Source organism: Drosophila miranda, chromosome 2 (assembly GCF_003369915.1).
Source record: "Drosophila miranda strain MSH22 chromosome 2, D.miranda_PacBio2.1, whole genome shotgun sequence".
Lineage (NCBI taxonomy): Eukaryota > Metazoa > Arthropoda > Insecta > Diptera > Drosophilidae > Drosophila > Drosophila miranda.
Genome location: NC_046675.1, coordinates 26,905,440 through 26,930,832, shown reverse-complemented (window position 1 = coordinate 26,930,832; position 25,393 = coordinate 26,905,440). Strand labels below are relative to the sequence as shown.

General features: G+C 43.7%; 8 protein-coding genes and 1 long non-coding RNA gene across 14 annotated transcripts in view; 5 read left to right on the top strand and 4 right to left on the bottom strand.

Moving 5' to 3' along the window:
• The first annotated feature begins 406 nt into the window (after window positions 1-406).
• Window positions 407-2,186, top strand: LOC108156570 (E3 ubiquitin-protein ligase TM129). Its single transcript, XM_017288104.2, has 2 exons — window positions 407-1,232; window positions 1,287-2,186. Exons 1-2 carry the CDS (start codon window positions 600-602, stop codon window positions 1,857-1,859), a joined length of 1,206 nt encoding a protein of 401 aa, XP_017143593.1. The 5' UTR covers window positions 407-599; the 3' UTR covers window positions 1,860-2,186.
• On the bottom strand, window positions 1,904-5,726 carry LOC108156571. The gene is made up of 2 exons (XM_017288105.2): window positions 5,093-5,726; window positions 1,904-2,541 (listed from the first exon to the last, which is right to left on the bottom strand). The coding sequence occupies exons 1-2, from the start codon at window positions 5,309-5,311 to the stop codon at window positions 2,389-2,391; spliced, it is 372 nt and encodes a 123-aa protein (XP_017143594.1). The 5' UTR covers window positions 5,312-5,726; the 3' UTR covers window positions 1,904-2,388.
• Window positions 5,727-6,500: 774 nt separating this feature from the next.
• On the top strand, window positions 6,501-8,245 carry LOC117187022. The gene is made up of 2 exons (XR_004471833.1): window positions 6,501-7,425; window positions 7,686-8,245. It is a non-coding gene; the product is annotated as an uncharacterized LOC117187022 (long non-coding RNA).
• Window positions 7,923-9,849, bottom strand: LOC108157133 (E3 ubiquitin-protein ligase MARCH5). 2 transcript variants are annotated; one of them, XM_017289033.2, is made up of 4 exons: window positions 9,695-9,849; window positions 9,042-9,642; window positions 8,785-8,981; window positions 7,923-8,716 (listed from the first exon to the last, which is right to left on the bottom strand). In XM_017289033.2, the coding sequence occupies exons 2-4, from the start codon at window positions 9,615-9,617 to the stop codon at window positions 8,299-8,301; spliced, it is 1,191 nt and encodes a 396-aa protein (XP_017144522.1). In that variant the 5' UTR covers window positions 9,618-9,642; window positions 9,695-9,849; the 3' UTR covers window positions 7,923-8,298. The 2 variants fall into 2 exon arrangements, with proteins under 2 accessions (XP_017144522.1, XP_017144521.1); XM_017289032.2 differs by having other exon boundaries at window positions 9,042-9,621.
• Window positions 9,850-10,991: 1,142 nt separating this feature from the next.
• On the top strand, window positions 10,992-11,740 carry LOC108153864 (Golgi to ER traffic protein 4 homolog; the record flags this gene model as incomplete). Its single annotated transcript, XM_017283961.2, has 1 exon — window positions 10,992-11,740. A coding segment is annotated over one exon (579 nt), but the record flags the coding sequence as incomplete, so codon positions are not given.
• Window positions 11,741-12,541: 801 nt separating this feature from the next.
• LOC108156930 (Golgi to ER traffic protein 4 homolog) lies at window positions 12,542-14,067 on the bottom strand. The gene is made up of 3 exons (XM_017288686.2): window positions 13,978-14,067; window positions 13,503-13,906; window positions 12,542-13,448 (listed from the first exon to the last, which is right to left on the bottom strand). The coding sequence occupies exons 2-3, from the start codon at window positions 13,884-13,886 to the stop codon at window positions 12,822-12,824; spliced, it is 1,011 nt and encodes a 336-aa protein (XP_017144175.1). The 5' UTR covers window positions 13,887-13,906; window positions 13,978-14,067; the 3' UTR covers window positions 12,542-12,821.
• A 24-nt stretch (window positions 14,068-14,091) lies between these two features.
• LOC108156931 (BTB/POZ domain-containing protein KCTD9) lies at window positions 14,092-15,428 on the top strand. Of its 2 annotated transcripts, none has more exons than XM_017288688.2 (3): window positions 14,092-14,664; window positions 14,741-14,872; window positions 14,927-15,428. In XM_017288688.2, exons 1-3 carry the CDS (start codon window positions 14,116-14,118, stop codon window positions 15,239-15,241), a joined length of 996 nt encoding a protein of 331 aa, XP_017144177.1. In that variant the 5' UTR covers window positions 14,092-14,115; the 3' UTR covers window positions 15,242-15,428. The 2 variants fall into 2 exon arrangements, with proteins under 2 accessions (XP_017144177.1, XP_017144178.1); XM_017288689.2 differs by having other exon boundaries at window positions 14,961-15,098.
• Window positions 15,429-17,844: 2,416 nt separating this feature from the next.
• On the top strand, window positions 17,845-21,668 carry LOC108156338 (methenyltetrahydrofolate synthase domain-containing protein). The gene is made up of 6 exons (XM_017287737.2): window positions 17,845-18,060; window positions 19,395-19,565; window positions 19,629-20,344; window positions 20,416-20,484; window positions 20,551-20,770; window positions 20,844-21,668. Exons 1-6 carry the CDS (start codon window positions 17,976-17,978, stop codon window positions 21,242-21,244), a joined length of 1,662 nt encoding a protein of 553 aa, XP_017143226.1. The 5' UTR covers window positions 17,845-17,975; the 3' UTR covers window positions 21,245-21,668.
• LOC108156337 (serine/threonine-protein kinase 32A) overlaps window positions 21,447-25,393 on the bottom strand; it is a 25,075-nt gene continuing 21,128 nt past the window's right edge. For all 4 annotated transcript variants that reach the window (XM_033388723.1, XM_033388722.1, XM_033388724.1 and 1 more), the window contains 6 exons: window positions 25,201-25,366; window positions 24,821-24,891; window positions 24,589-24,715; window positions 23,703-23,828; window positions 23,435-23,616; window positions 21,447-23,370 (listed from right to left, as the gene is read on the bottom strand). In XM_033388723.1, the coding sequence (XP_033244614.1) occupies window positions 22,720-23,370; window positions 23,435-23,616; window positions 23,703-23,828; window positions 24,589-24,715; window positions 24,821-24,891; window positions 25,201-25,366 (1,323 nt within the window). In that variant the 3' untranslated portion in view covers window positions 21,447-22,719. The remainder of the gene's footprint in view (window positions 23,371-23,434; window positions 23,617-23,702; window positions 23,829-24,588; window positions 24,716-24,820; window positions 24,892-25,200; window positions 25,367-25,393) is intronic.

The following is a 25,393-nucleotide window of genomic DNA, read 5'->3' as shown; positions in this document are numbered from 1 at the left end:
TTGATTAGAATGACAAGCTAAGGTGTATTCCAAAGCAAACTAATAGCTCAGCTTAGAAGCTATTATGGACAATCTTTGCTCCACGTAGTACATATGTCGAAACGGTCCAAATCAGACCACAAGTGTGCGGGGGATAAACTTTTTACGTGTATGTAAATCGGCAAACGAAAGTGCGTGTTCGGCTATTTCTATCCGCTCCCACCGATAGCTATAGCATTCGGAATGTCCAATTGTAGTTGTGCGATAGACAAAGACCAGTAGAATGATTATACATATGTCATTCCTTTTGATTAATTTAGGACATTGAAAATTTATTCTCAAAAGCGCGCTTCTCAGGAACGGAACCACGAACTGAACTAGTATCTCTGGTGGAACCAGAACGCTGACATTCGAATTCATGGTACCCTGAAATTTGTCGGCAGCCCTGAACGACACATCAACAACAACAAGAAAACAATACAAAAAGGCAGAATACAATAGCACATTTATTAAAACAATCAATCTATTATTGTATTTCCAAGTTCCAGTTTCCAAATTAAGTATTTTGAGTTCGTCCGGGCGAGTTTGGTTGTGTTGAATCCAGCAATATTATTCGAAACATGGACGAGTCGGAATTGCTTTTCAATCTGTTTTACCTTTTACTTTGTTTGGTCATAATTTACCCACCGGAGGAGTTTCAGCGTCTGGGCTTCACTATCGAGCAGTTGTTCTCATGGTTTCTTGGAGAGGAAACGATGGACTTCGTAGGATATCACTTGCGCCGCACTTCGCTCAATCTCTTCATGCACTCGTGCCTGCCGTTTGTATACTTTCTAATCCATAGGCTGAAGTTCTCCGTCTTTGCCACGCAAGAGCCGCTCGAGCACTCTGAGCTTGACCCAGATTTTCCAATGCCCCAGGAGGCGGTAGCGTTCAAAACGCTCACGTGGAAGACGGCCCAGCGGTTTAGCGTTCTGGCCGTGCTCGCAGTGCCCGCCCTGATATTCAACTGGCACCAGCAAAACTGGCGGCGACATCCAATCAACAAAGCCCTTTCCAAATACGCAAACACGCCGAGTAGCTACAGTGCCGTCGCCAGCGACATTAGCACTGAGTTTCGTCGTCCGGAGATCTATAAAAAGAAACTAAATTCCATAAGCACTGTAATAGCCACGGAGAACTGGATAATAAAGACAACAATGTACAATGTTCACTTTGCGCACCAAACGAACACGGCTCTCAGTGTGGCAAAGGTCCGGCTATATGTGCTTTTCCCGCGATCGTTTATTAATCCTCTTTCCTTGCAGGCGGAGACCTACAACATAACACACCACGATCAGAATGACACTCTGCAGATGATCAGCATCATAGTGCGACCCATGCGGCAAGGTGTGGCCGATTTTCACATACGAATCAATGCATTGGAATTCAGAAATTTGGAGGAACGGCTGAGGCGGCCCATTGCCATACCTTCCAACATACAGTTCCATCGCAACGTGCTTGACCGCTTTGTGGATGTTTTTAAGGCCCAAGTGGCCCTCAATCCCGTCTTCCAAGCGGAGCCAGTAACGGAAAAATGCTTCGCCTGCATGCTGATCGATCCGAACATTAAAATCAACAAGCAATGCGCCGATGTGGAACGCAATGGCGCTCCCCTGACGAACGAGGCATCCTGCTCCAACTGCTACTGCCGCCCAATGTGGTGTGTGGAGTGCCTGGCCCGGTGGTTTGCCGCCCGCCAAACGGACGTGGATCGCGCAATTTGGCTGGAACAGAAGTGCACGTGCCCAATGTGCAGAGCGAAGTTTTGCGTGCGCGATGTGAGCTACATCAGAGCGCCGGAACAGCGGGGCGATGTCAATGGAATCCCTAGCTCATGATTTGAAACTTTCCGACTGTGCTAAAGCAACGATTAAACGACTCGTTAGATCCAACCTTGTGCTTTATTGGCTAGACTCAAATGTACTGCTTCTGACATACATGCAATACAATAATGTAGCTATAAACTTAAAGATATTCTATAATTTAGTGCAATTATCACGTTTTAATACTTTTACAATCTAAGCAAGCAGCAGATAATAAATTAACATAAGTACAATCGATCCAAGTTCAGGGAGAGAAAGCGTGTATATTATATTGTATATATTATGTTGAATATATGAATATATATAAACCCCTCAGCATGCTTCATTAAATGCTAAAACAAACCTAATCAAGCAGCCAGCGCAAAAATTAGACGCAGCCTTTACTGGGCGTAGTGTGCATTGTAGTCCACAAATCCTGCAATAAACCTTCCTGCTCTCTCTATCTCTCTCAAACTCCCAATTTTATATAATAAAGCGTCATGCACTGTTATATACATATAAGTGCGTAGAGAATAAATCAAGCTGTGAAACAGGTTTCCACTATCTATAAATTCGTTTCGTAAAAACTTTTGTAGCACTCCACTTTTTCGCGTTGACTTCGAGCTGAACTCCCTGTTACCGTTGGAGTGCCGAAGGGTCCTGTTGTGGGTGAGGCTGCAGACTTGGGCCCGGCGCTAGAAGAACTGCGCGATGAGATCTTAAATAAAATAAAAATAAATTAAATTTGTAAATATAGATGTATGTTCGAACTGAATCTCCTTAGATCCCACTTATCGTTCCGGGTCAGGAATCACAGCACAGACTCTAAGCTAATCAGAAGACATGCCCGAGCAGGCGGAATATGATTTCTTGTTATGATTTAGCACCTGATTTTAATCAAACTTGGGGACATTTATATAAAAAGCCTTTTTGACAGGTTGCCGGAAAGAAAGAGAAAAACAAAAGCAGTGCGAAGCACAGCCACTTCAGTGTTTGTATCTATACATATATGTATGTATGTATACATGTGCAGAAATTTGTTATTGTTATTTCACAGGTTTTTGTTCTTTGATAAGGTAAAGAGGAAAACCTGCAAAATACGTGTATGTATTTGGTGTATGTCGGTGCCTGCTTTTCTATTCTTTAACTGGAAATGCCATCGTCATAATTTGTGCGCTTCATTATTATCAGAGATACGCCACAACCGTATCGTGTTCTAGCATACCCATATACTGATAAATAAATACATACAGACATGCCTCAGCCTTGATTTTGTTAGCTGATAATTCCAGAAACGGAAAATAACACCAAAAACTTTCCCATAATTTGATTTCAAGAATTCCTACTCGTATTTCACGAATAAGCGAACCATCTAGACTACTTGGATCCAGATTTCTCTAGAATGTCCTAAGCCATTACTGCATTATGGGAAAAATTGTATCTTTGGATCGCTTGTCTGAGCTGGAGATCTCTCATCTAATCCCCTTACTATATTCTCTCTATTGACGATCTTTTATCTGGCTTAGGAACGGCCGTAAAATGTTAATAAACGTATACATATACCAACGGAGAGTCCTCATCAATCGCCGATATAAATATCAAGTCGGCATCATAAAACGCTTCTCCCAAGTTCAATGCACAGACGACAATGACGCGACAACAATGTCGGCGGGCAATCGATCGACCGGTCAATGCATTTGCATTGCGCAATCAGCTCCACACGCCCTCCTTGGACATCCCTCACACGATACGCGACTCACGCCCCCGTCTCAATCGTTGATTTGGCGCTACCCTGTCGTGCATTTCCTTTACTCGTAATATGGAGTAGAATATTGTACATAAAATGGTGTACAAAATCGTATTAAATGACATTTTGGCCAATCTGAGTCGCTGTACTCATCAAAAGTATAGTGTTTCCAGATAGGTGTGTTTTTTCGTGTGTCGGGGTCGGGTCGGTCTCAGGTGAATATGCGTGGCAGAACGAACAGAACAGGCAGCAACAGAAGCAAAACCAGAAAGAAGGCACATACAGAACACTTTTGATCTTGTTTGTTTGGCATACACACGACTTTTGTTTCTGTTTAGTAATTCCAGTTTCTCAACTCTGTTTCGGTTCATTATTTTGTTGATAAAAAGCTTTTTTGCGAAACAAACAAACGATTATAAAAAGAGAGTGCAGTGCGCAGTGTATTTCGATTGCACTTTACGAGCCTCATTTATGGGACCTTTTGTCTGTAATTGCCCTAAGGCATACATACATATATATTTGATAGGGGGTGTGGGGTTAAACCCTAATAAGCGCCTTTCCGTAGTACATTGCATACTACGGTAAGGAGGTGAGAAATCATTCATTTCACCTACAAAGTACGTCGTTGCAGGTAAAATGGCAAAAAAGTTCCCTTTACAATCTAATCTTATCATGGCTTAGTTCTTTACATATAAATCTTGCCAAGGCCAAAGTACACCAAGAATATAGTTTAATTTTGTTAACTTCCTTTGTAGCCTTTATAATATAGGCGGAACCAAATGACCATGAACGGGCCACAATCTTGGGCAAGCTTTGGGGCTCATATACTGGCGTTTTAAGGGACTTTATGTCATTCCGCATCAATGCATTTTTAAATTAGTAAAACTAATTATCATTTGAGTAACAAAACACAGCATTCTCGCACACATCAGGATCGAGTACCGCCAGTGCAAGTGAGCATCATCCTGGTGTTTTCAATTTCACTCGACGCCCTACCTCAAGTGGCATTGAATGGTAAACAAATACTTATATGAGTATACATGTGTGTATATACATATGTATCCGGGCGCAGATCTTACAAAATGTCCAATCCAATGCACTTGAATGAATAAGACCCCACAATGCCTACACTATACTATATACAATATGACTACTGCCTTGAGGTCTGTTCTTATCACAACAAAGCCAACTTCCGTTTTATTAATGAGCATTTCCGTTTTCCCGGACTGACTTTGTTGTGTTGTAGTTTTATCTGAAAAGTCAAAATTGTTTGCATTTCACTAGGAAAACGTGGGGCTGAGAAAGGAACCAAGAAACCCTAAAACGAGGTAAGTCTAACTACGATTGAATTGGTGGAACTGCTGAGTTTATAGACAGTGAAAGAAATCACGTACCCAATTCACAATATGGGTCGCTACTCGCGATATACTGATATTTATAGAATGTCTGCGCTGATAAAGCAACGGGCCTCGAGCAGGGAGGATCCGGGAGATAGTAGATGGGAGTTGGAAAATTGACGCACCTTTTCGTTTTCCTTCGTCGCCGCACCGCCATTGTGTGCGTCAAAGAGCTTGCCATCGACCACATCGCGCTTCTTGTTCTTTGACCTGAAGCGTCCGGACCGAGAGATCGTAAAGTTGCGCCACTGATGGCTGTAATCGCACCGCTTTTCTTCCTCATTAAGGACGCTGTCCAGGTAGTGGATGGTCGGCTCGTGGGCGGTTGTCATTGTGTTGCTCATTGGATGGATGGTGGGGATTGGGATTGGAGTGGAGGATGGGGGATGGAGGATATTGCGTTGAGGATCGTTGGTGAACCTATTTCTTCTCCTTTTTCAGCTAGCGGCAGCGTTGGTGACACACTGGTTCGATGGGACAACAACAGCCTTATTCGGCTTCGCTTCAGTTCATGTTCCTCCTCTCCTTTGTGGGTTGATTCAGTTGATATATTGATAATCTCGGGCAGGAGCGATAGGAGCACTCACGCTCATACGATGCACATACGAGAGGTTTATGGGTACTACACACACACATACATATGTTACATATGGATGTACATTTGTCTTTTGTTTTGTTTGTTTTTGTTAAAGAGATGACGCGTCGTGCGTGCCGAAACCTCACTCAATGGTGCCCGTGGCGCGTGTGGTCTGCGATTGGGGGACGAGCACCCGATGTGGCTGCTATAACCGTAGTCGCACCGACGTCGACGTCGACGCTGGCGTTGACGCTGGCGCTGCTCCAGCGCACATTGGGCCAGGCTGCCGAAATTTTGCCATAAATTCGAAAAATTAGGCTAAAGACTTGAACCTAGGTACAGTTGACTGTATTGATATACATATTTATAAGAACCGATATACATTTTAGACCGATCCGACCACGCACATCCCTACTGCCCATATACGTGCAATTTTTACTAGTTGTTTTTGTTTAGCATTATTATTGACGTAATTATTTGATGAGTATTTATACATTTCCTCTATTCATGCTTATTTAAGACGATAACCATTTGAATGGCATCTCCTTAAATTTGTTATATTTCTACAGCATTTTCGATTTAAGTGTCTAAGATCATTATTTTTTTTACTAATTTCATCATTTTTCTCCGTGCTTGAAATATCAAGCTCACGACAATGAAAGCATGTATATTGATATACTCGTACATCCAAATATAGAGCTGCTTTGTCTAAAAAAAATTCTGACTAACCTACTAAGTGAAAATACCCGTAAAATTATAACGGTCACAAGTGGTCGCAGTTAATTTAATACACATTAGTACTTTACAAATCTAATACATTAACTTAACATAGTTAGTAAGGGGCATAAGAAGACACGAACAAATTTGTGGACCTCAATTGACAGGCAAGTTAACTAGGGTATGCTCTATGATAACGTATCATTCAAAAAAGGTTTTGGTTCCAGAATATTCGCCGTCTGGCCCAATGTGCAGCGACTCGTTACGTTATGTGCCTTGGTCTGTAGACTGCCGCCTACTTCATACCGCACTCTCCCTCCTGCACACCCCCACCGTCAGTCACAAAGAACAAACGCAACCCGTTGGCTTTGTTACTGTTCTTGCTTCTTCCGCCAAAAGTGAGCAAACCCCAGACCCGAGGCGAAGAAAGAAAGCAGCAAGAAATCTTTCTACTGCCGCGAGCGCAAAAGCGTGTGATTGCTCCTGAAAACCCAAACAGGTGGGCCAAACACACAAATGCACATACACAGCTGTGCTCAAGCACACATACGTCACCGGTACCGTGTCGTCTCCCTCTCTCTATCACTCTTCTCTTTCTCTCTCTCTTCTCTTTGTGCTCGTACGTGTATGTGCCAAGATTAACTGTGTATGGGTCTTCGACTTCTACAACCTCTCCAATACCCTACCTACGTTATATGAAACCCCAAGCGCCCTACATTTTTGAAAGTAACCAAATTATGCCTATATGTATAGGTATACCTATATCTGTAATTCTTAGATAACCTATTCAGATTGAAACAAATACAAATACTATTTATTTATACTTGTAGAAGGACTAGATATGACTAGATATCATTGTTACGAAGCCCATCTATAAGTCGAGTCGGCCGCATAGGGTTCGCTTTTCCTTCAGTGGAAGTATCTGCCAAATGCACACCGATATCTTGCTGCCGGTGCTGTCGATGATAAGCGCAAATAGACAAAACAAACACAAAACTTGCTAACAATTATAAATGATTAGATCGCTTTTTGGAGCATTCACTTTGGACGGTTCTTTAACAGTATCTTTTTGTATTGTACAAATGTATATGTACACACATATGTACATACATATATCATCCGTCGCAAGTTTACAGACGACTTTAGATTTTATATACATTTGAAGTATGTAGTTGTTCATTTATATAAAATGCATGAGTCGCTGGATCGGCTTAAGCCAAGCCAATGCTGCTTGTGTGCTGGGGATATATGAATCACACACCTGCATAGATTCAGCTTTGTACAAACATACATACATATGTATGCCAGGCGGCCAGTTGCGTTGCGGATAAATTATCTTGAATCGGAATGACTCAGCAGCCCAGCCCCAGCCGGCTTACAAGCCAGTACATATTTATAAACAAATTATTCGCACTTTCTTACAGCTTGCATAGACCAGTACCAGCTCATACTCTGTCTGCGCTCTCTCGCCCACGGACGTCAGTGATATAAAAAGCCTATCTAATCTGGCAGCCGGAGCACAAGACCTTGCGAATTGCACTAAACTGCTCACAGTGTGGTGTTACACCAAAGTTCAGAACAGACCCAAGCGGTTCCAAAGGTCGAGAAGTTGCAGGGGCAATCGAATAGGAGGCTATCAATGTCCTGAAATACCCGTAATATGATGTTTATAATTCACCCACAGCCAAGGGTTTGCTTTTATTTACAGAGGCAACTTTGTAATTTACAAAAATGGTAACGAATAAATCAAATATGTGGAAGCATATATGTATATGTATAACCTACTTGAATATTACATCTATGAAGGGACATGGGAGGGGAGGGAGTTTTATTTGTGTTGCTAACAAAAAGCTTGGCCAAATATTTCAACATACACTTCATTTTCTGAAGACTTGACTTCTACAATAAATTTTGCTGGCTGGTTCTCAGCTAGTCAATAGCGTGCTCCTGCAGGTGCGAGAGATGAAACAATCTACGTAAAAAGCCGAGAACTAGAAAAAAGTTAGCATTATCAATTGGGTCCACTGTGCCGTCCATCTAGACAATGTCCCCATGCTGGCGGTCTCGTTCACGGGCTGCTGCGGCGGCTATCCGGGAAGCTTGGGCCACCGGGGGCTGCTGTGGCTGACGTGCGCCGCCGGCAGGATTGTTAGTGTTGCGATGCATAAAATTGCGTATATTTTCCTCCGTGTAGTCCACGATGCGACGCTTCTTTCGACGCGCATACTGCTTCTGTTTCAAATATATTTTTAGGATACCCTTAACCGTTATGAAGGTCAGACCTCCCAGCAGCGTGCGATGTAACGTATTGTCCACAGAGTCGAAGAGAATGCGACCTACGATTGATGAGATGGTGGGCAAAAGAAGGGCCCCACAGAATACACGTGTAGCTGAAACTGGATCAGACAGAGCAGGTGTGGCCGGATTGCTGTTGATTGGCTGCTCCTCCTGGGTACTGTGGAATTAATGAACGAATAAATACTTTGACCATCCAGATAGTTTCAATGGACTGTGTTCTCTTACAGGCTCGGATACAGGAGGTTAACAAAGGGAAATTTGCGCACCACTGTGCCACGGTTGCGAATCAGACGCAGCAGAGCATCCTCCCAGCGTATTAAACGGCCGAGCACCAGACCCACTGGAATGGCTGGTAGCCCGATGAGAAGAACGAGCGGATCTCCCGCCTCCATTATGGACATACCATGCTCATGACCCACGATCTGTCATAGGAAATGTGTTTTCAGGCGATCTTAATAACAACAAATAAGGTAAACGCTTGCCTGTAAGAATGTTACCGCCCCGTAAGTAACTGCTGTCCAATATAGTGAACCCACAAAGAAACCAGCGGCCAGAAATGGACTCAAGCGTTTGATCATGTTATCAACAGCTTCCAGAGCGCCACCGAGTTTTCCCATTTGTGGGAACACAATTATGTATTCTGTTTGACACTGCGGGCAGGATACGGTGCGCAGCGCATTTCCCTTCTGCGTCTTCTCATCGATCCAGCGATATAGGCAGCTCTGATGCACCCACTTGGTAGTCCCGCGGCACTTGCACGGCTTCACCCAGGCAGCCAAGCGGTTGTCCTCGTCGGTGGCAAAGCATATCCAACAGCAACGTTCCGATTCAGGGGGCTCACCACCCACCAAAACTGTTGTGGATGTGGTGGCATCTGTCGATGTTTTATCTGCGTGGGTGGAGACTTGGGCGTTTCCTGATCCTGGAGCAGGTGGCAATATAAGAGTCGTGTGGTCATCAGCGGACGCGGGTGAGGCTGTGTGCGGCGGGCTATCACCGGTATTAACGTCAGTTGCAGTTGCAACATCGGCAGTGGGCACTGCCGCATTGTCAGCCATTTCGCTGCAAATGTCACACCATATACTACTTGTGTTAATCGTCTGCACCTGAATTTGACCTGTTCAATTTAGCTTACTCTGCGTGCGTACCGCGGCCTCTAGTTTTGCTTTGTTTCTTTTGGTGCAATTGGTACTTTCAGCTGCGTAGTACGTCTGAATTTTTAGTTTTACAACAAAACTAAAGCGAAACTAAAATAAATTGTTGATACATATCTACAGTGTGACTGACACTCAGAAATATATATCAAAATATACCGTCTCATTTGAAAAATATACCGTCTCACTTGAAAAATATACCGTAAATATACTGACAAATTCAACTTCTATTTTACATATTCCTCGTTTTTGATATTCCGTGGAATATTACTAGCTATATAGAAAATTTAGCCACATAATTTTATCCGATTAGTGAATTTATTTTCTACTTGACTGGCTTACTTTAAATAATTGCTTTTTATGGGATTTCTATATAAAGCGAAACTAAAATAATTTGTTGATACATATCTAATTCCGATTAATTGAAACCAGGCTTTATTTGGTATTTAATTCTATGACCGCATCAGTGTTGCCACTTCAGCTCTTTTATAGCTGGGTGTGGCCATTTTTAAAGTTCGATTGCTAGAAAATATGTTTTATTAGCCGGAAATCTGGCTATTTCAAATATATCGGGCTTCCGATACATACCAATGAACAATAAAAATTTTTTGCTAAAAAACGTTGGTTACTTTTTAAAATTTTTCAATTAATTTATTTTTTTTATTTCCGACAAAATAACGTTTTTTTTTTAGATGTCGTGCTGTTATGCTGGCAGAGTTTTTCTCAACGGTGACTGGCCACATTGATCGTTTTGATTACTGTCACATCGTCACTTTTCAAATATGTAAATATTAAGGGGTTACGTGAAAGTGTGGTAGTATATGTCTTACATTCAATCCCATATTATCATTGCGGATTTCACCATCATTGGTAGTTTCATTAAAAGTTGGGGTTACGCCGAATTTCAAATCAGCCTCCCGGCTCATCCCAATTTTTTTGATTTGTGCCGACGACTTTCCTAAGATACTCCTCTAAAGTTCTGTTAAAACGTTCTACCATTCCATCGGATTGAGGATGAAGTGGTGTTGTACGTGTCTGCCAAATTCTTAATGTCTCACATGCATCTTTGGACGTGTGAGACTCAAAATTACGACCTTGGTCAGAATGTAATTTCATTGGTACTCCGAATCTTGTTACCCAATTATTTATAAACACATTCGCCACTGTCGATGCCTCTTGATTAGGGATCGGATATAAGAATACAAATTTATTTCCACTGTCACTGGTTGGGAATGGGCCTGTTATATCCATTGCGATCCTCTCAAACGTTGCTCCTGAATTGTACTGCCGCATTTTTCCGAAAAAGTTTTTGGGACGGAGGGCAACATAGAGTCGGCCCGTCACCACTATCTGCTTTCACAGAACGGCAGTCTCTGTGGTCGAGTTTTGATTGAAATCAGCCAGAGCCGAGGGTTCCAGAGCGAGGTGGATTTGTTTCTGGTGCAAGCAGTCCTTCAGCAACTGTCGCTGAAGGATCGCAAATCCGCCGAGGACACGTTCATTGAGTACACACGCTATCACCCGAAGCTACTGAGGCACGAGTTTCCCTATAAGGAGCCACTGGTCAACTTTTTGTACTTTCTGTTTCGCTTGATCGAGACAAAGAGTGTGACAGGCTTTCGTTCCCTGCGAAAGCTCTACGATCCTTCGCTAAAGCGCGATACATCGTTCTTGAAGTACGTAACGAAAATTGGAGTCATCTACTTTGACGAGCAGCCGGAGACAAATGCCGGCCCTCCCGGATTGGGTGGGATGTTCGGCGACATATTCAGTCGGCTGATGCAAGGTTTTGACGAGGAGGATGCGGAAGATCAGAGCACGCCCCAGAGAAGGCAGAACGTGAACGAGCTCGACTAACAGCAGTTCCAGCTGCAGCTTCGTCACGAATGGCAATGGAGAACTTCTTGGTTCTTTTTATTAGTGGGCGCTTTTAGTCAACGAGGTTCATTGGCGCTATTTCACAGGACTATTCTTTTCCTTGTTATAATATTATTTTGAGAATGGTTAAATACGGAGAGCTAAAATTTGAACAGTTGAAAAAGGAATTAGCTGAGCGGGGCTTACCGACAAGCGACTTGAAATCCGAACTGCAGCTACGGTTAAAAGCTGCAATGGAGAGAGCAGGCCTTAATGTAGAAGAACTCGTAGTCTTGGATGAGCAAGGCTCCAGGTCGACAGTGCAGGAGAAGCAGTCGGTGGCAAACAATGGCCAAATGATGGCGATGTTGCAACAGATGATGCTCCAGATGAAGGCTGCCGAGGTGCTGCAATCGATTCCCGACGCAGATAAATTGAATTATGAGGCTGTTAAGCGTGCATTGGAGCGTCGATATGGAGGTGACCACATGCGAGAAGCGCATTACTTAGAACTGAAGGACAGAGTACTTCAAGAGTTCGCGACAGACATAGAGCTACTCTCACGCCTGGCTTACAATGATGTCCCAACCGACTTTCTAGAGAGATGCAAAATCAATGGTTTTATAGACGGTATCAAGGATTTAGACACACGCCGCGCAATGGTACTGATGCACAGAAAAACATACGAGGAAGCGGTCAGTCAAGCATTGTTGACATGTGAAACATCGGTATTCATATCCCGTCCATCACCAAAAGTGCATACTGTACAAGCGGAATTGAATAATGGTAATCGACCGAAAAGAGCGAAAGTACAAGGAGTATTTAACGGAGCATTCTTCATTTGCAACCAAACGGGTCATATGGCGAGAAAACGTCGCGACAGACAAAAAAGACCGAGATCCTGGTCCATGGAAAGGACCTCGCAGTACTTATAGAAGGTCTAAAACATACTAGAACTATAAAAACAGAAATTGTTTTAACTATACAGAGAGAGTTTATTTTCGAAAGGATTAATGAGTTGTTCCAAACAACTTCTAGCTAAGACTGACTATTTTCCATATTATCCGACATGACAACAATAGTCAGTCTACTAAATGTCCATTCGTTACAGTATATTAAAATTATAACAAGGAAAAGAATAGTCCGGTGAAATAGCGCCAATGAACCTCGTTGACTAAAAGCGCCCACTAATAAAAAGAACCAAGAAGTTCTCCATTGCCATTCGTGACGAAGCTGCAGCTGGAACTGCTGTTAGTCGAGCTCGTTAACGTTCTGCCTTCTCTGGGGCGTGCTCTGATCTTCCGCATCCTCCTCGTCAAAGCCTTGCATCAGCCGACTGAATATGTCGCCGAACATCCCACCCAATCCGGGAGGGCCGGCGTTTGTCTCCGGCTGCTCGTCAAAGTAGATGACTCCAATTTTCGTTACGTACTTCAAGAACGATGTATCGCGCTTTAGCGAAGGATCGTACAGCTTTCGCAGGAAACGAAAGCCTGTCACACTCTTTGTCTCGATCAAGCGAAACAGAAAGTACAAAAAGTTGACCAGTGGCTCCTTATAGGGAAACTCGTGCCTCAGTAGCTTAGGGTGATAGCGTGTGTACTCAATGAACGTGTCCTCGGCGGATTTGCGATCCTTCAGCGACAGTTGCTGAAGGACTGCTTGCACCAGAAACAAATCCACCTCGCTCTGGAACCCTCGGCTCTGGCTGATTTCAATCAAAACTCGACCACAGAGACTGCCGTCCTGACAAAGCAGATAATGATGACGGGCCGACTCTATGTTGCCCTCCGTCCAAAAAACGTGTGCAATGAGCTTGTGCAAGACCGGATGTCCGTACTGTCCGTGCAAAGAAATGCTCCATTTGATGGCGCGTTGCTGAAACGACATTACAATTCAAGGCCCATTTTATTGGAAAATTTCATTACTTACAATCAGCGTCTCACGCTCCACTATGCCTGAGCTAAGACCTTGTATGAGGGTGCCCAAGCGTGGCACCCAGAGGAGGTTTTCGGTGTCCTCAGGCAGTGGCCCCCTCTTCTCGAGTGTGTCCACCAATAATAGACACAGGTCAGCCGCGCTACCCTCCTGCTCCTTGGCAATCAGCTTCTGGGCCCCGTCAAAAAGCAAGTCCAGGCAGTCCTGGTAGCGTTTCTGCGCCGTATAACGAAAATATAACGTTCTGTACATCATGTGCGCTTCGTAGAAAGCCCCCCCGGCCAAAGAATGGGACAACTTGGCAAGAACACGGCTAACACCTCGCTGGCCCGTGGAGTTGGAAGTTGAGCTGCTGCTGGCGATCTCGGCGGTGGTCATTGTGTATAACGGATACGGCACTGGAGTTTTTAGGCAATTTATTGGTGATTTCGAAGTCTAATTTTATAATTATATATTTATATGTACGTACATATTATCGAAATAGATTATTTGTCCGATGACACATACTCGCTGTGAATGGCAAGATTAATCTGGAAAGAAGAAGACAAGGAAACAGTGGAATCAACTAAATACAAAAAATAATTCATTTGTGTAATTTCTAAAATAGATGGATAATGAGCCGAAGGAAAGAGATACTGAAGAAGACGAGGCCGCCAGTGGGAGTATTTCCGTCGCAAGGAGCTTTGCCCCCAATCGTTGGGTTAAGCTGAATGTGGGCGGCCAGATATACACTACCACTATTGACACCTTGGTTGGCAGAGAACCGGACTCTATGCTAGCGCGAATGTTCCTGCAGGATGGCAGCATGAAGCCCAGCGAAAAGGATGAACAGGGGGCCTACCTGATTGACAGGAGTCCACGTTACTTTGAGCCCATTATTAATTACTTAAGGCATGGCCAGTTCGTCTGTGACGCCAACGTTAGTGTGATGGGAGTTCTAGAAGAGGCACGATTCTTTGGTATTTACTCGCTGATAACCCACTTGGAGGAGCGTCTAGGACAGCAGGAGGAACCGCAAAGCGACAGACCGCTTACTAGAATGGATGTTATAAAGGCCATCATACAAACCTCCGTCATAACGGAGCTCCGTTTTCAGGGAGTCAATCTGTCTGGAGCTGATTTGCGAAAGCTGGATTTCCGCAACATTAACTTTAAGGTAAGCTGTCAAGCTGGTCAATGGGAGCCTCCCACATTATTCTACCAAATGTATCTACCACTACTACATCCCACAGTACGCGAATATGTCGCACTGCAACCTTTCACACACAAATCTCAACTATTGTTGTCTGGAGCGAGCGGACCTGCAGTATGCGAACCTGGAATGCGCGCAATTGGTTTCGGTGCGAGGTCTATGCGCAAACATGGTAAGAAAATGCTGTATACGATTGGTGGCCTGAGACAGATTAATCTCAATTTAGGAAGGGGCCAACCTACGCGGTTGCAACTTTGAAGATCCCACAGGAGTGCGTACCAATCTGGAAGGAGTTAATCTGAAAAGCGCCTGCTTGGAGAGCAGTAACATGGCTGGTGTCAATTTGCGAGTGGCCAACCTGAAGAATGCCAACATGAAGAATTGTAATCTTCGGGCCGCCGTTCTGGCCGGAGCAGACTTAGAGCGGTGCAATTTGTCTGGCAGCGATCTCCAGGAAGCTAATCTGCGAGGAGCGAACCTAAAGGATGCCGAATTGACGCTAATGGTGACACCCCTGCACATGTCGCAAGCCATACGTTGACGGAAGCAGTTTTATTTATTTTTATTTTCTTAACTTCGTAGAAGGGACAATACCGTGTGCAATTACATATCTCCTTAAAGTTCTAAATTATTGAAACAGATTACGATTTAAAATTAATGTTTGTAAATAATTCAGTTTTTAAAACTAGCCCCTTAAATAAACAGTGTTAGGATTAAATTTCAAAATATCGTCATAATGTTTGCAATTCGATTAATTTGTGCATCGCTGTGAGAAAAGAAGCGATAACCCTCCCTATGTCACACACCTTGCAATTTCTTGGTAACCTTTTGTTTTGGTAACGTGCAAGATGTTATTGTTTTTTTTTTATTATTTTATTGTTATTATGTTTTGTCCAATTCTTGATAGCCTCCCACATTATTCACCTTGGGGTGATAAGAATGATGGGGTGATAAATTCGATGTGTATTTTTGGAAAGAAAGAAAGAAAATGTGAAGCAGTCGGCGGAAAAAACGGGCATTGAAAACATGTTAAAGTTTTATCAGGACAATGATCCGAAGCATAAGACCCATAAAGTAAGGTCTTGGCTGCTATATAACTGCCCAAAAGTAATCCCTATTGAAAGTTTGTGGAGTTATCTGGACCGCCGTGTACACAAAACGCCAATGTCGTCCATATCCGGACCTGCTTCAGGAAGGTAAAACACATGGGCATTTCCGCGAAAAGGTCAACCAAGAGTCGCAAAAAAAGTACCGAAGAACTTACTGTTTTTTATTATATATTACATATTAAGAAGTATTGAAATTTTATGTTTTTGGGTTAAAATAGTGAATAAAAGTTCATATGTAAAAAATAATTGTAAGCGAAGTTGAGTTTGTATGTGTCTTGCACTAGGAACGTTTTATAGGCTTATTTCGTTAAAATGTTTACTACATCTAGAGTTCTCTTCGCGTAGAGCTTCTCTTCTTTAATTGTACTTAGATAAGTGAAGTTACGGTAAAAATTACAAGGAGAGACAACAGAGCACGAATTAACCATATTTGGTCTAATCTTTAATCTGATCTTCTTTTGTCGCGTGAGTGACCGATAAACAGCATAAGTTGTCAAAGCTTTTGCATTTATTGATAATAGTGTACGAAAATACATATACTCGGAACTGTTCGTATACACGTATTCATATTACTGTATTTTTTGTTTCTCGTTTCCTGGGCTTCCTCTGACATCTCTCCAATTTGTAGGCTCTGATGTCCAATTCAAATTTGACCATGTGCCAGAATTTTATGAAGCGTGGGAGCTCTGCTCTAACAGCTCTGCAGTCTTCGAGGCATATTCACCAAGCTTGCGGGTATTTTTTTTTGCAGTTCAAAATAAACAAAATGGTACCCAATCTTTTTAATCCACCGCAGTTAATTGTGCAGTAATTTCGTTTTTCTCAAAGAATGTCCGTGATGAGTTTCCATCGTTTGTGTTTCCAAACCGACCGTTTTTCGTGCAAGCTTGTGGCAAGTAAATCGGTATAGAAGCCGAACGGCTCCGAAACGCAGAATGCGCTTTTAGACTTACGTAATATCTTATTCAAAAAACATATATAGAAAAATTCTCGGATACAGTATGTGAATAAAAGTTACATAAATTTGTGAACACTGAAAGAATTTTCAACTACGAGTGCTAAAATCTTCTAAGCTAATAGTACGATTATTATATGAAAACTTGATTTTTAAGAGCTCTGGAAAACTCTCTATTAGATGCGAATATAAATTGTATACAAAGCGCTCATGTACTGGCACATATGTATGTATGATTAGTGGTTTAGCTCAAGTTGTTAACCTGTTTAAATAAAGGGGGGGTTAAGTGGGCTAAGTTCGCTTTTTCAACGGTATATTTACGGTATATTTTGAAATGGGACGGTATATTTCTGAAAGTCAGAGTATATTATAGTATATTTTGAGTATGTTATATCGATAAGTCCGATGATACATCGTTGTTTTCAAAATGTTCGGCTAAAATTAACCCATGAAGGGTATGAAATGAATATAGTAAATAAGTTTTTTTTTCAAAACAGGGTAAAATAATTTCAAAAAGAGTATTTTTTTATTTTAAAAAAATTGTCTCCAAGGCAATCATACAAATTTTATCAGAGCCATTTAGAAGTGGTGCCTAACGTGTCAACTATCATCACTCATTAAGGGTGGCCTAATAATTATAGCTGAGGGTAAAGGCGAAAAATAAATCATTCAACCTAAAACTTCAAACTAATTTTATCATTAGATCACACACATTAGCAATATTGTAAACATCGATCACATCGATGTTGTTCCAAAACTTTTTTTTTCGCAAAAACGTGGTTGTGTTCATTTTGTCCATTTCATATAGAAATCCAATAAAAGCAGTTATTTAAAGTAAGCCAATCAAGTAGAAAATTGATTTATCAATCGTATAACTATATCTGGGCATGGCTAAATGTTCCATATAGCTAGTAATATTCCACGGAATATCAAAAACGAGGAATATGTAAAATCACTATCCATACAGTATATACTGTATGGTTAGTGGTAAAATATAAGTTGAATTCGTCAGTATATTTACGGTATATTTTTAAAATGATGCGGTATATTTCTGAGGGTCGGACGGTTTATTTTATCGAAAAGTCCGCTGTCACACTGGTGGAGTTGGAAGGCACGTTGCCGAGAAATTGTGTTCAGTGAAAAAAGAAATTGTTGAAGAAAAAAAAAAAAAGAAAAAACAGTTCAAGTACACAATTTTTAATCGAATTACTATGGAAAATCAAAGCAACTCAGATCCTGCAGCTGCAGCCGCCGCGGAGAATGGCGCTAACACAGCCCAGGAGGTGTCATCGACAAGTAAGTATTCTCCGTCAGGGTGACGGTGACGAAGTAGAACTGAAAACTTGCATATATTTTGCGCGAGTGTGAGAATGTTATCATAAACATTCTGCGTCGTCGCGTTCGTATATGTGTTTAGTTAGTGCATTGCACTATTGCTGCCTTTAAATGAGATCAAGGGAATTATTTTAGCGGGCGGCCCTAGACGAATATTTTTTCTTTTTTCTCACTCCCCCCTCCACCGTGTACATTCGGCCATTTTACATAGAGTGCACAAAAAAGTTGTCAAAAAATTCCGCCATATTTCTTTCTATGCGGCTCTTGCGGTAAATGAGTTGTCAAATTGCCGAAACTATACGTCAAAAGGAAACTCGGATGAAGAAGGATAAGAGCAGAGAGATGAGAAAAGGTACAACAAAAACAATTGTCTGTACATGCCCGCTTTTTTCATGTCGGTCGGCGGTCTTCGGTTTTTGTTGTTGATACCAATTACGTCATCGTGGCGCGCATTCTTATGCTAAAAACTACTGGGACTGCTTACAATTACCAAGCGGTGCCCGCAAATAGTGCACAATGAATCATCATTTTCGGCAAACATTTTGACTGCCCTTGCTCGATCTGTCTAGTTTTCGGGCGGTCTAATGTCATTCTTGTCGCCTGTCCAAATGGACAGGCACAGTCGAACACAAGCACACATCACTACTCACATGCATACATATTAATTGAGAAATTCGCGTTTTGATGCGCTCATCGCCAAGAAATGTTTAGTGCGTGTGTGTGTGTGCCTGAGTGCTAGAGCGTTGCCAACTTATTGGTCATGCGTCAATATCGATATTTAAATGCTTTTAAATTGAATTTTCAAACACGCACACGCAATTTCTTTCTGCACATCTGTATGCACATACATTCACGTATGTTCATGTGCACCAGAATTTGTTTGTCATCATTATTTCTGCACACACACGCACGTATGCATTTGCGTGTGTGTTCATGTGCATAGACTTTACGGAAATTCAAACATGTGGCAACCCTGCCGAATGTTTTCCATGCACATTTGTTTGTTGAAAGACAGTTCCGTGCCGGCGTTTAGTAGTGTTTGTTTAGACTAAATTGCTAATATCTGATTGTTGGGCGTGGAAACCGGTTTATCAGCTCCAGTATCAGCTGAGAAATTTATTCGCTTTCAGTCCAGCGTAAAACTGGCGTGATAACATGCCTCAGCTATGGGCTCGGGTCAGCGATAAGAACTGGCGGCGACCGCCGCTCACTTCTTTTTGTTTTTTACCGGCTTACGTACTTATGCATTACTTGTAAACTGAATGCTCAAGAAACTAACATGTTTCCTCCAACAGCTCAGCCCGTGGAGCCCACAAAGCGCTCGCTCCGTGTGCAGACTTGGAAAAAGATCCAGGAGGGCAAGGTTGGCATTGGATTTAACAACATATTCAATCGGATTCCTGCATTTGTGGATGCCGATAAGGCTGCTGCATTGCTCATTCAGGAGGAGGAGTTCAAGAAGGCCGGTAAGTTGATTGAGTGATCACATTTATAGGACACGACACTCATTTATGTTTCTATTTCCGCAGAGCACATTAAGGTGAACATCGATCGCGCTCTTCACGACTTTAAGGAACAGGCTTTGCTCGCCGACAAGTCTGTTTATTTGCCCAGCACACGCGACTCGTCGGCACTGTGCCTTAAGGTCGATGTACCAGCCGACGCCACCGAGGAACAGAAGAAAGAGGCTCTGCGCGTCCAGGATATTCTCAAGTTCCGCACGGAAATCGGAATGGAGAGTAAACTTAAATTAGACCTTGTGGTGATTGGTTCCGTCGTAGTTTCACGCGAGGGCTACCGTATTGGTCGTGGCAATGGTTTTGCAGACCTGGACATTGGTCTGCTCATTGAGTTGGGTGCCATAACACCGGACACAGTGATAGCCACGATTGTGCACGATCTGCAGGTGGTGGACACTCTGCCCTTGAATCTGTTTCAGAAGTACGATTCACCAGTGGACATTATCGTAACGCCCACAGAGGTCATACGCGTTGCAAAGCGCTTGCCCCGTCCCAATGGCGTCTTTTGGGAGATTTTGTCTGAACGTCGCCTTAAGATCTTGCCCGTTCTGCAACAGCTCAAGGAGCAGGAGGAGAAATCAGGCAAGACCATTGCCTTGAAGTCGGAGGACACTGATGTTGAGCAGCATCAGAACAGTAGGCGCCGTCGTGGGCCATTGCGTCGTCGCTTCCCACGAGGAAACCCAGGACGCACCACCTCACAGACTGACAACGAACAACAGGGCGTAAGTAAAATAATTAATACATCTGTCTAAAGTGTATATTGTATGGATATATGTATGGTTCACCAATGCAGGAAAATACCCAGAAACGCGCTCCACGCCGAAAGGGTCGCTTCGTCAACCGCCGCAGACGCACAACCAAGGTGATTTTAATTGATGGTACTTTGGGCCATTATGGACTCCCTTTTCACACTTTCATTAAATTTCAGTCTGAGGGCGATCAGTCTGGAGTTGAGGGAGGTGCCAAGAGTGAGGATCGTAAGTTCGATGAGGGGGGCGCTGGCGAGCGTCGTCAGACGAAGAAGAAAAACCGCGGGCCGCGTGACTTTTGCGTTAAGTTGACTAACTTGACTCGTGACATTCGCGTCAAGGATCTGAAGAGTGAGCTTCGCAAGCGCGAATGCAATCCGATGTCTATCGCTTGGAAGGGTAAGTAGTTTTATAAAACTTTGGAGGAGAGGAGAACAATGACTCTTTACTCACTCGACGCTTTTCCTGACAGGCCACTTCGGCAAGTGCTACCTCTACTTTGGCAACCGCAATGGCACTCCCAGCACCCAGGACGATGTCGACAAGGTGTTGAAATCACTGAACGATCTCTCGCTGACCATCACCACCGGTGGCGAGCCGGCTCCGGCAGTCGCAGCTGTTGCCGAGGGTGATACTGTAGTGAAGTCGGAGCCAGACGAGTCTGCAGAGACAGCGCAGAGGAAAACCATCAACGTGCACGTCGAGCTGATCCAGTTTGGCGCCAAGAAGAATGGCGAAGCTGCCAATGCCGGCGCTGTCGAGGTGGGCAACGATGTCGATGGCGGTGCGCTGAACGGGGCGGAGTCTGCTACTGTGGGGGCCAAAGACGAGGGCGCTGCACGTATCGAGTCTGTGGACACCACCACAGTATAGTATGACCAAGCGCTTAGTGCAGCCACCAAACGGCTGCGGCGGATGTCCGCCGGCAGTGCCACACATGGAGTTCAACGAAAAAAAGTAACATTTTGTTTAGAAAAAGCCGAAAAATAACAAACAAAAAATGACACGCCGAACTCCAAACACACTACATACTATACTACACTACACATACACTTACACTCATCTCCCTCCCACACACTCACACAAACATACACGGAACATCATTTTAGCAGCTTGTAGTTTCTTCTACTCCTTCATTCTTCTAACAAAAACAAAAAACCAAAAGAGGAGAACAAAAAAGCCGATTTTCTAAAGAGACACAGAACACACACACACAACTGACGCTTTTCTAAACAATTGCATTTGTTTTTGCTTAAAAAAAAAACAAAAGAAAAATTCGTTAAATCTTGTAAGCTATTCAACTTAATTGAATCTTTAAAATACTCCTTCCACAAATACAGAGTGGAACACCATTTCTATTGAGAAAGAATCATTCACACACTTGCTCTTTACGCTTCTCGTAGTAAACGCTCCCCGTGCTGGGGACTTTCTTGATTTTTTTCTATTTTCTCACCCTCGCACCGACACCCAGCGACCATCTTCCGACCCCACCCAGCCCCCAATGCAGTTGAGCTGCTGACGACAGGGTGGGGAGGGGAATGATGGGTGAAAGATGTTAAAATGATATTCGTAAAATGTAAAATTAACCGTAAAAGCCCACAAATGAAAACGAGAGAACGCGGATAGAACCAGAGAAATTAACAAACTATTAACATGTTGCATTTTGCTGATAAAATAATATACAGAAGGGGATTATTATAGAAATTTGGTTAGTGTTTAGCCACTTTCGCCACACACCAATCCAATAATAACACCAACCCAGAATAACTATTTAACGAGAGATCAACAAGTGCGTGAATACAACAATTATACATACAGAACATAATTATTTACTCTTTTTTATACAAAAAAAGGCATTACAAAAATATGTGAAACATGAATGAAATATAACTTGAAATAAAAACTTAAAAAAAATCGAAACTACGCTGCCAGTTTTATTGAGTTCTTCCGAACATTCCTGGTGAGGTAAACCCCGCTTTCTGCAGTGCCTCTTTACATTTATTTTGATTTCAGCTAACAGCTAATCATACATACACGCATATGTACAAAGGGACTTACAGTTAAGACTTAGGCAAAAGAAATACAAATTATATGTTTTATTTTATTTATATTTATGTATAACTACGCGTACACGTGCTCGTACAAAGGTGAAATTCAGCGGAACTCGAAAAATACTCGTAGGTTCTGGATCTCTATGGATGTGCCTTGGGGCTTGTGCTTGTGCTCGCAGTGAAACCTGTTGCGTTGCCACACGATGATGCATAAATATGTACTTATATGCACATACGAGAATGTGCCATTAGTTCCGTGCGGAGGGTTCGGGTGCTATTCGCACTGATCGTACGAAACTACTTTTGTGCCGTGCCCGTTGCCTTGTCCAACGTGCTGCAGAGCCGTGTCGGGGTGGCTGTTGTGGCTCCTCCGCCTGTGCCCTGCGGGGACGGCGTGCGATCTATGAATTCGATGCTATCACTCTCTTTGCAGGCGGTGCACCTTGCGTTGCCAGATGGTGAATTCGTGGCTGCTGGCATAGGCGTGGGAGTGGTGATCGCGGGGTTTGTTGCATGGCTAATAGACGTGGAAGTGGACGAGGCGGGCCTCTCTTGAATGGGGGCCAAGCTGTTGACTATCGAGTTGGCCATGGCCAATTCGAGCTCACGCTGCCAGTCGTTCTCCTTCTGTTCCATGGCCTTTCGCTTAAGCTCTTTGTAACGATTGTAGACGATGAACTCTTTGACGAGCACGGTCTCGGGGTCGCTGTCGCGTTGGGCTGACCGCTGTTTGGCCAGACGCTTCTTTTTTTTGTGCAGCGGCCGCGTCTCCACAATCATCTCCTCCAGTTCCAAGCACGGGTCGCAGTTCAGGTGGTCTTCGGGTGGCTTGAAGATGGGCTTTATTTTCTTGTCGAGCACCTGCTGAAAGTCAATGTTCCGCAGCAACGGCGTCTGGTGCAGCTCATGCTGAGTGCTGATCCTGCCCCCGGGATACGTGGAGAGTAACTGCAAGAAAGTAGAGTGCGATCTGAAACGACGATAACTCGGTGGGCGCGCGCAGCTAACCTACCTTCTGCAGCAGATCGATGAAGTTGCTGCTCCAATAGCGGGGATAGTGCACAGGGGTGTTCAGGATGTTCTTGATCTCCGCCAAGGGCGTGTTCGAGTGCACCACAAAGGGGCGGACGTTGCTTCGCATTTCGTAGGCCACAACGCCCAGGGACCACCAGTCCACTGGGTAGCTATAGCCAGCTGTAATTAAATTGAAACAATCAGGAAGCAGTCAATTATCGCTTCGGTAGGTTTAATTCAGCTTGTGCCCGGGCAGACACACTCACCCACTTCGTCCAGGGCGCATAGAAAAACCTCTGGCGCCATATACGGCTTCGTTCCCGACATGCTGCAGGCCATCGCATCCTTCTGCAGCCTCGTCGCAATATTAAAATCAGTCAAATGAGCGTGTCCTGGAATTAATTTCTCGTCAGTGGGGGCGGCACTCTTAATGCATGCAAGTGGCTCCTTCGATTGGGCGTACGAGTGGGTGGTAATCTAATTGCGGTTGGCTTTCCATTTCCATTCGCCCATTCCCTTTACTCCGCTTGCAATTCAATAACAATTATTATTGAATGTTCTTGGCAATGTTCGTGAATGAAGTGCATTCGAGAATATTGAGTGGAACACGAGCACTGGCAACAGCAGTTGTACTTAGACAAAATCTACTAAATTGCGGATTTTTATAGCCTGAATGAAGAAAACAATTTCCCGCGGCTGACTCGTATATTTCTGTGTTATTGCCACGAACAAAACGAGTCAGAAAATCGTTCCGTGGTTGGAAATTCCACTTAGATTGGGATTGGAAAAAAATACTTTCCCTAACACTATAGACAGTGTGAATCAGAACACAATATGTACGTGGATATGAACACATCGTTGGATCACCTGAATGTCATTAAATAGACTCTCAGCCCGCCTGGCTGGTTGCTCGTCCCATGTCGCCATGTCCCACTGTATGGCTGGGTGGCAAATGAATAATTTGTGCCACCCCAAGAGAAGCTTCAGTGGCCGTACTGTGTACAGAACTTTCCAAATGAAATCAATACATTTTTGAGCACGACCACCATGTCATTATTATGAATTATAGACGCGGATGGCCTGGATGTTGTCTCGGAAAATGAAAAGCGTCTCCCGTCCAACCGGAGCGAGTCCTGTTCTCCGGATACTCACCGCCATCATCCAATAGAATATTGTCTGGCTTGATGTCCCTGTGGACCACCCGCTGCGTCTGCAGGTACTCCAGCGCACTGCCAAGCTCGCACACTAATAAGGCCACACTCTGCTCGGAAAATTCAACCTGAAAGGAGAACGGACACAGGCATGGGCCCGGAAAAGGAAGTGGGAGGGCGAAAATGGGGAGAGTCTGAGTCTGAAGGCTAAGAGTTGTCGCGTGCGGACTTACTCGGTTCTGTAAGTGATATCTCAAATCGCCACCAGTCAACAGGTCGCATACCATGAATAAGTCCTCCTCGTCTGGATGTGGATGTGTGGGTGTGAGTGTGCCATAAGGATGAAAGATATACGAGTATAAATGTCATAGTCTCGGGCTTCAAAGGAAATGTACAGAGTTAATTTGCATTTTGATTGCCAATCAGCCACAGCAACAGAAACGGCAACGGCTCCAAGAGCAGTGATAGACTCAGGAACGGAGCTGCTAAGCGGCCAAAGGTGGCAGTGCCAGTGGCAGTGGCAGATTCATTTGCATACTCGAACTTACGGGAGGTGCTTGCCGGGTCTGTCTGGGCTGGGTTTGGGTTTGTGTTTGTGTTTGTGTGCACTTACCCTGAAATGAGAACCATAAATTGACTAGAAACGGATGCTCCAATGAGGACAGCAGCTCAACCTCCTTGATGACACCGCCCAGCGCTCCACGCATCTCGCAGGCGGAGCGACTCACATATTTCATGGCATACAGAATGCCGCTGTCTCGCTTCTGCACTATGCACACCTGTGAATGTTCGATTTTTCATCTTGT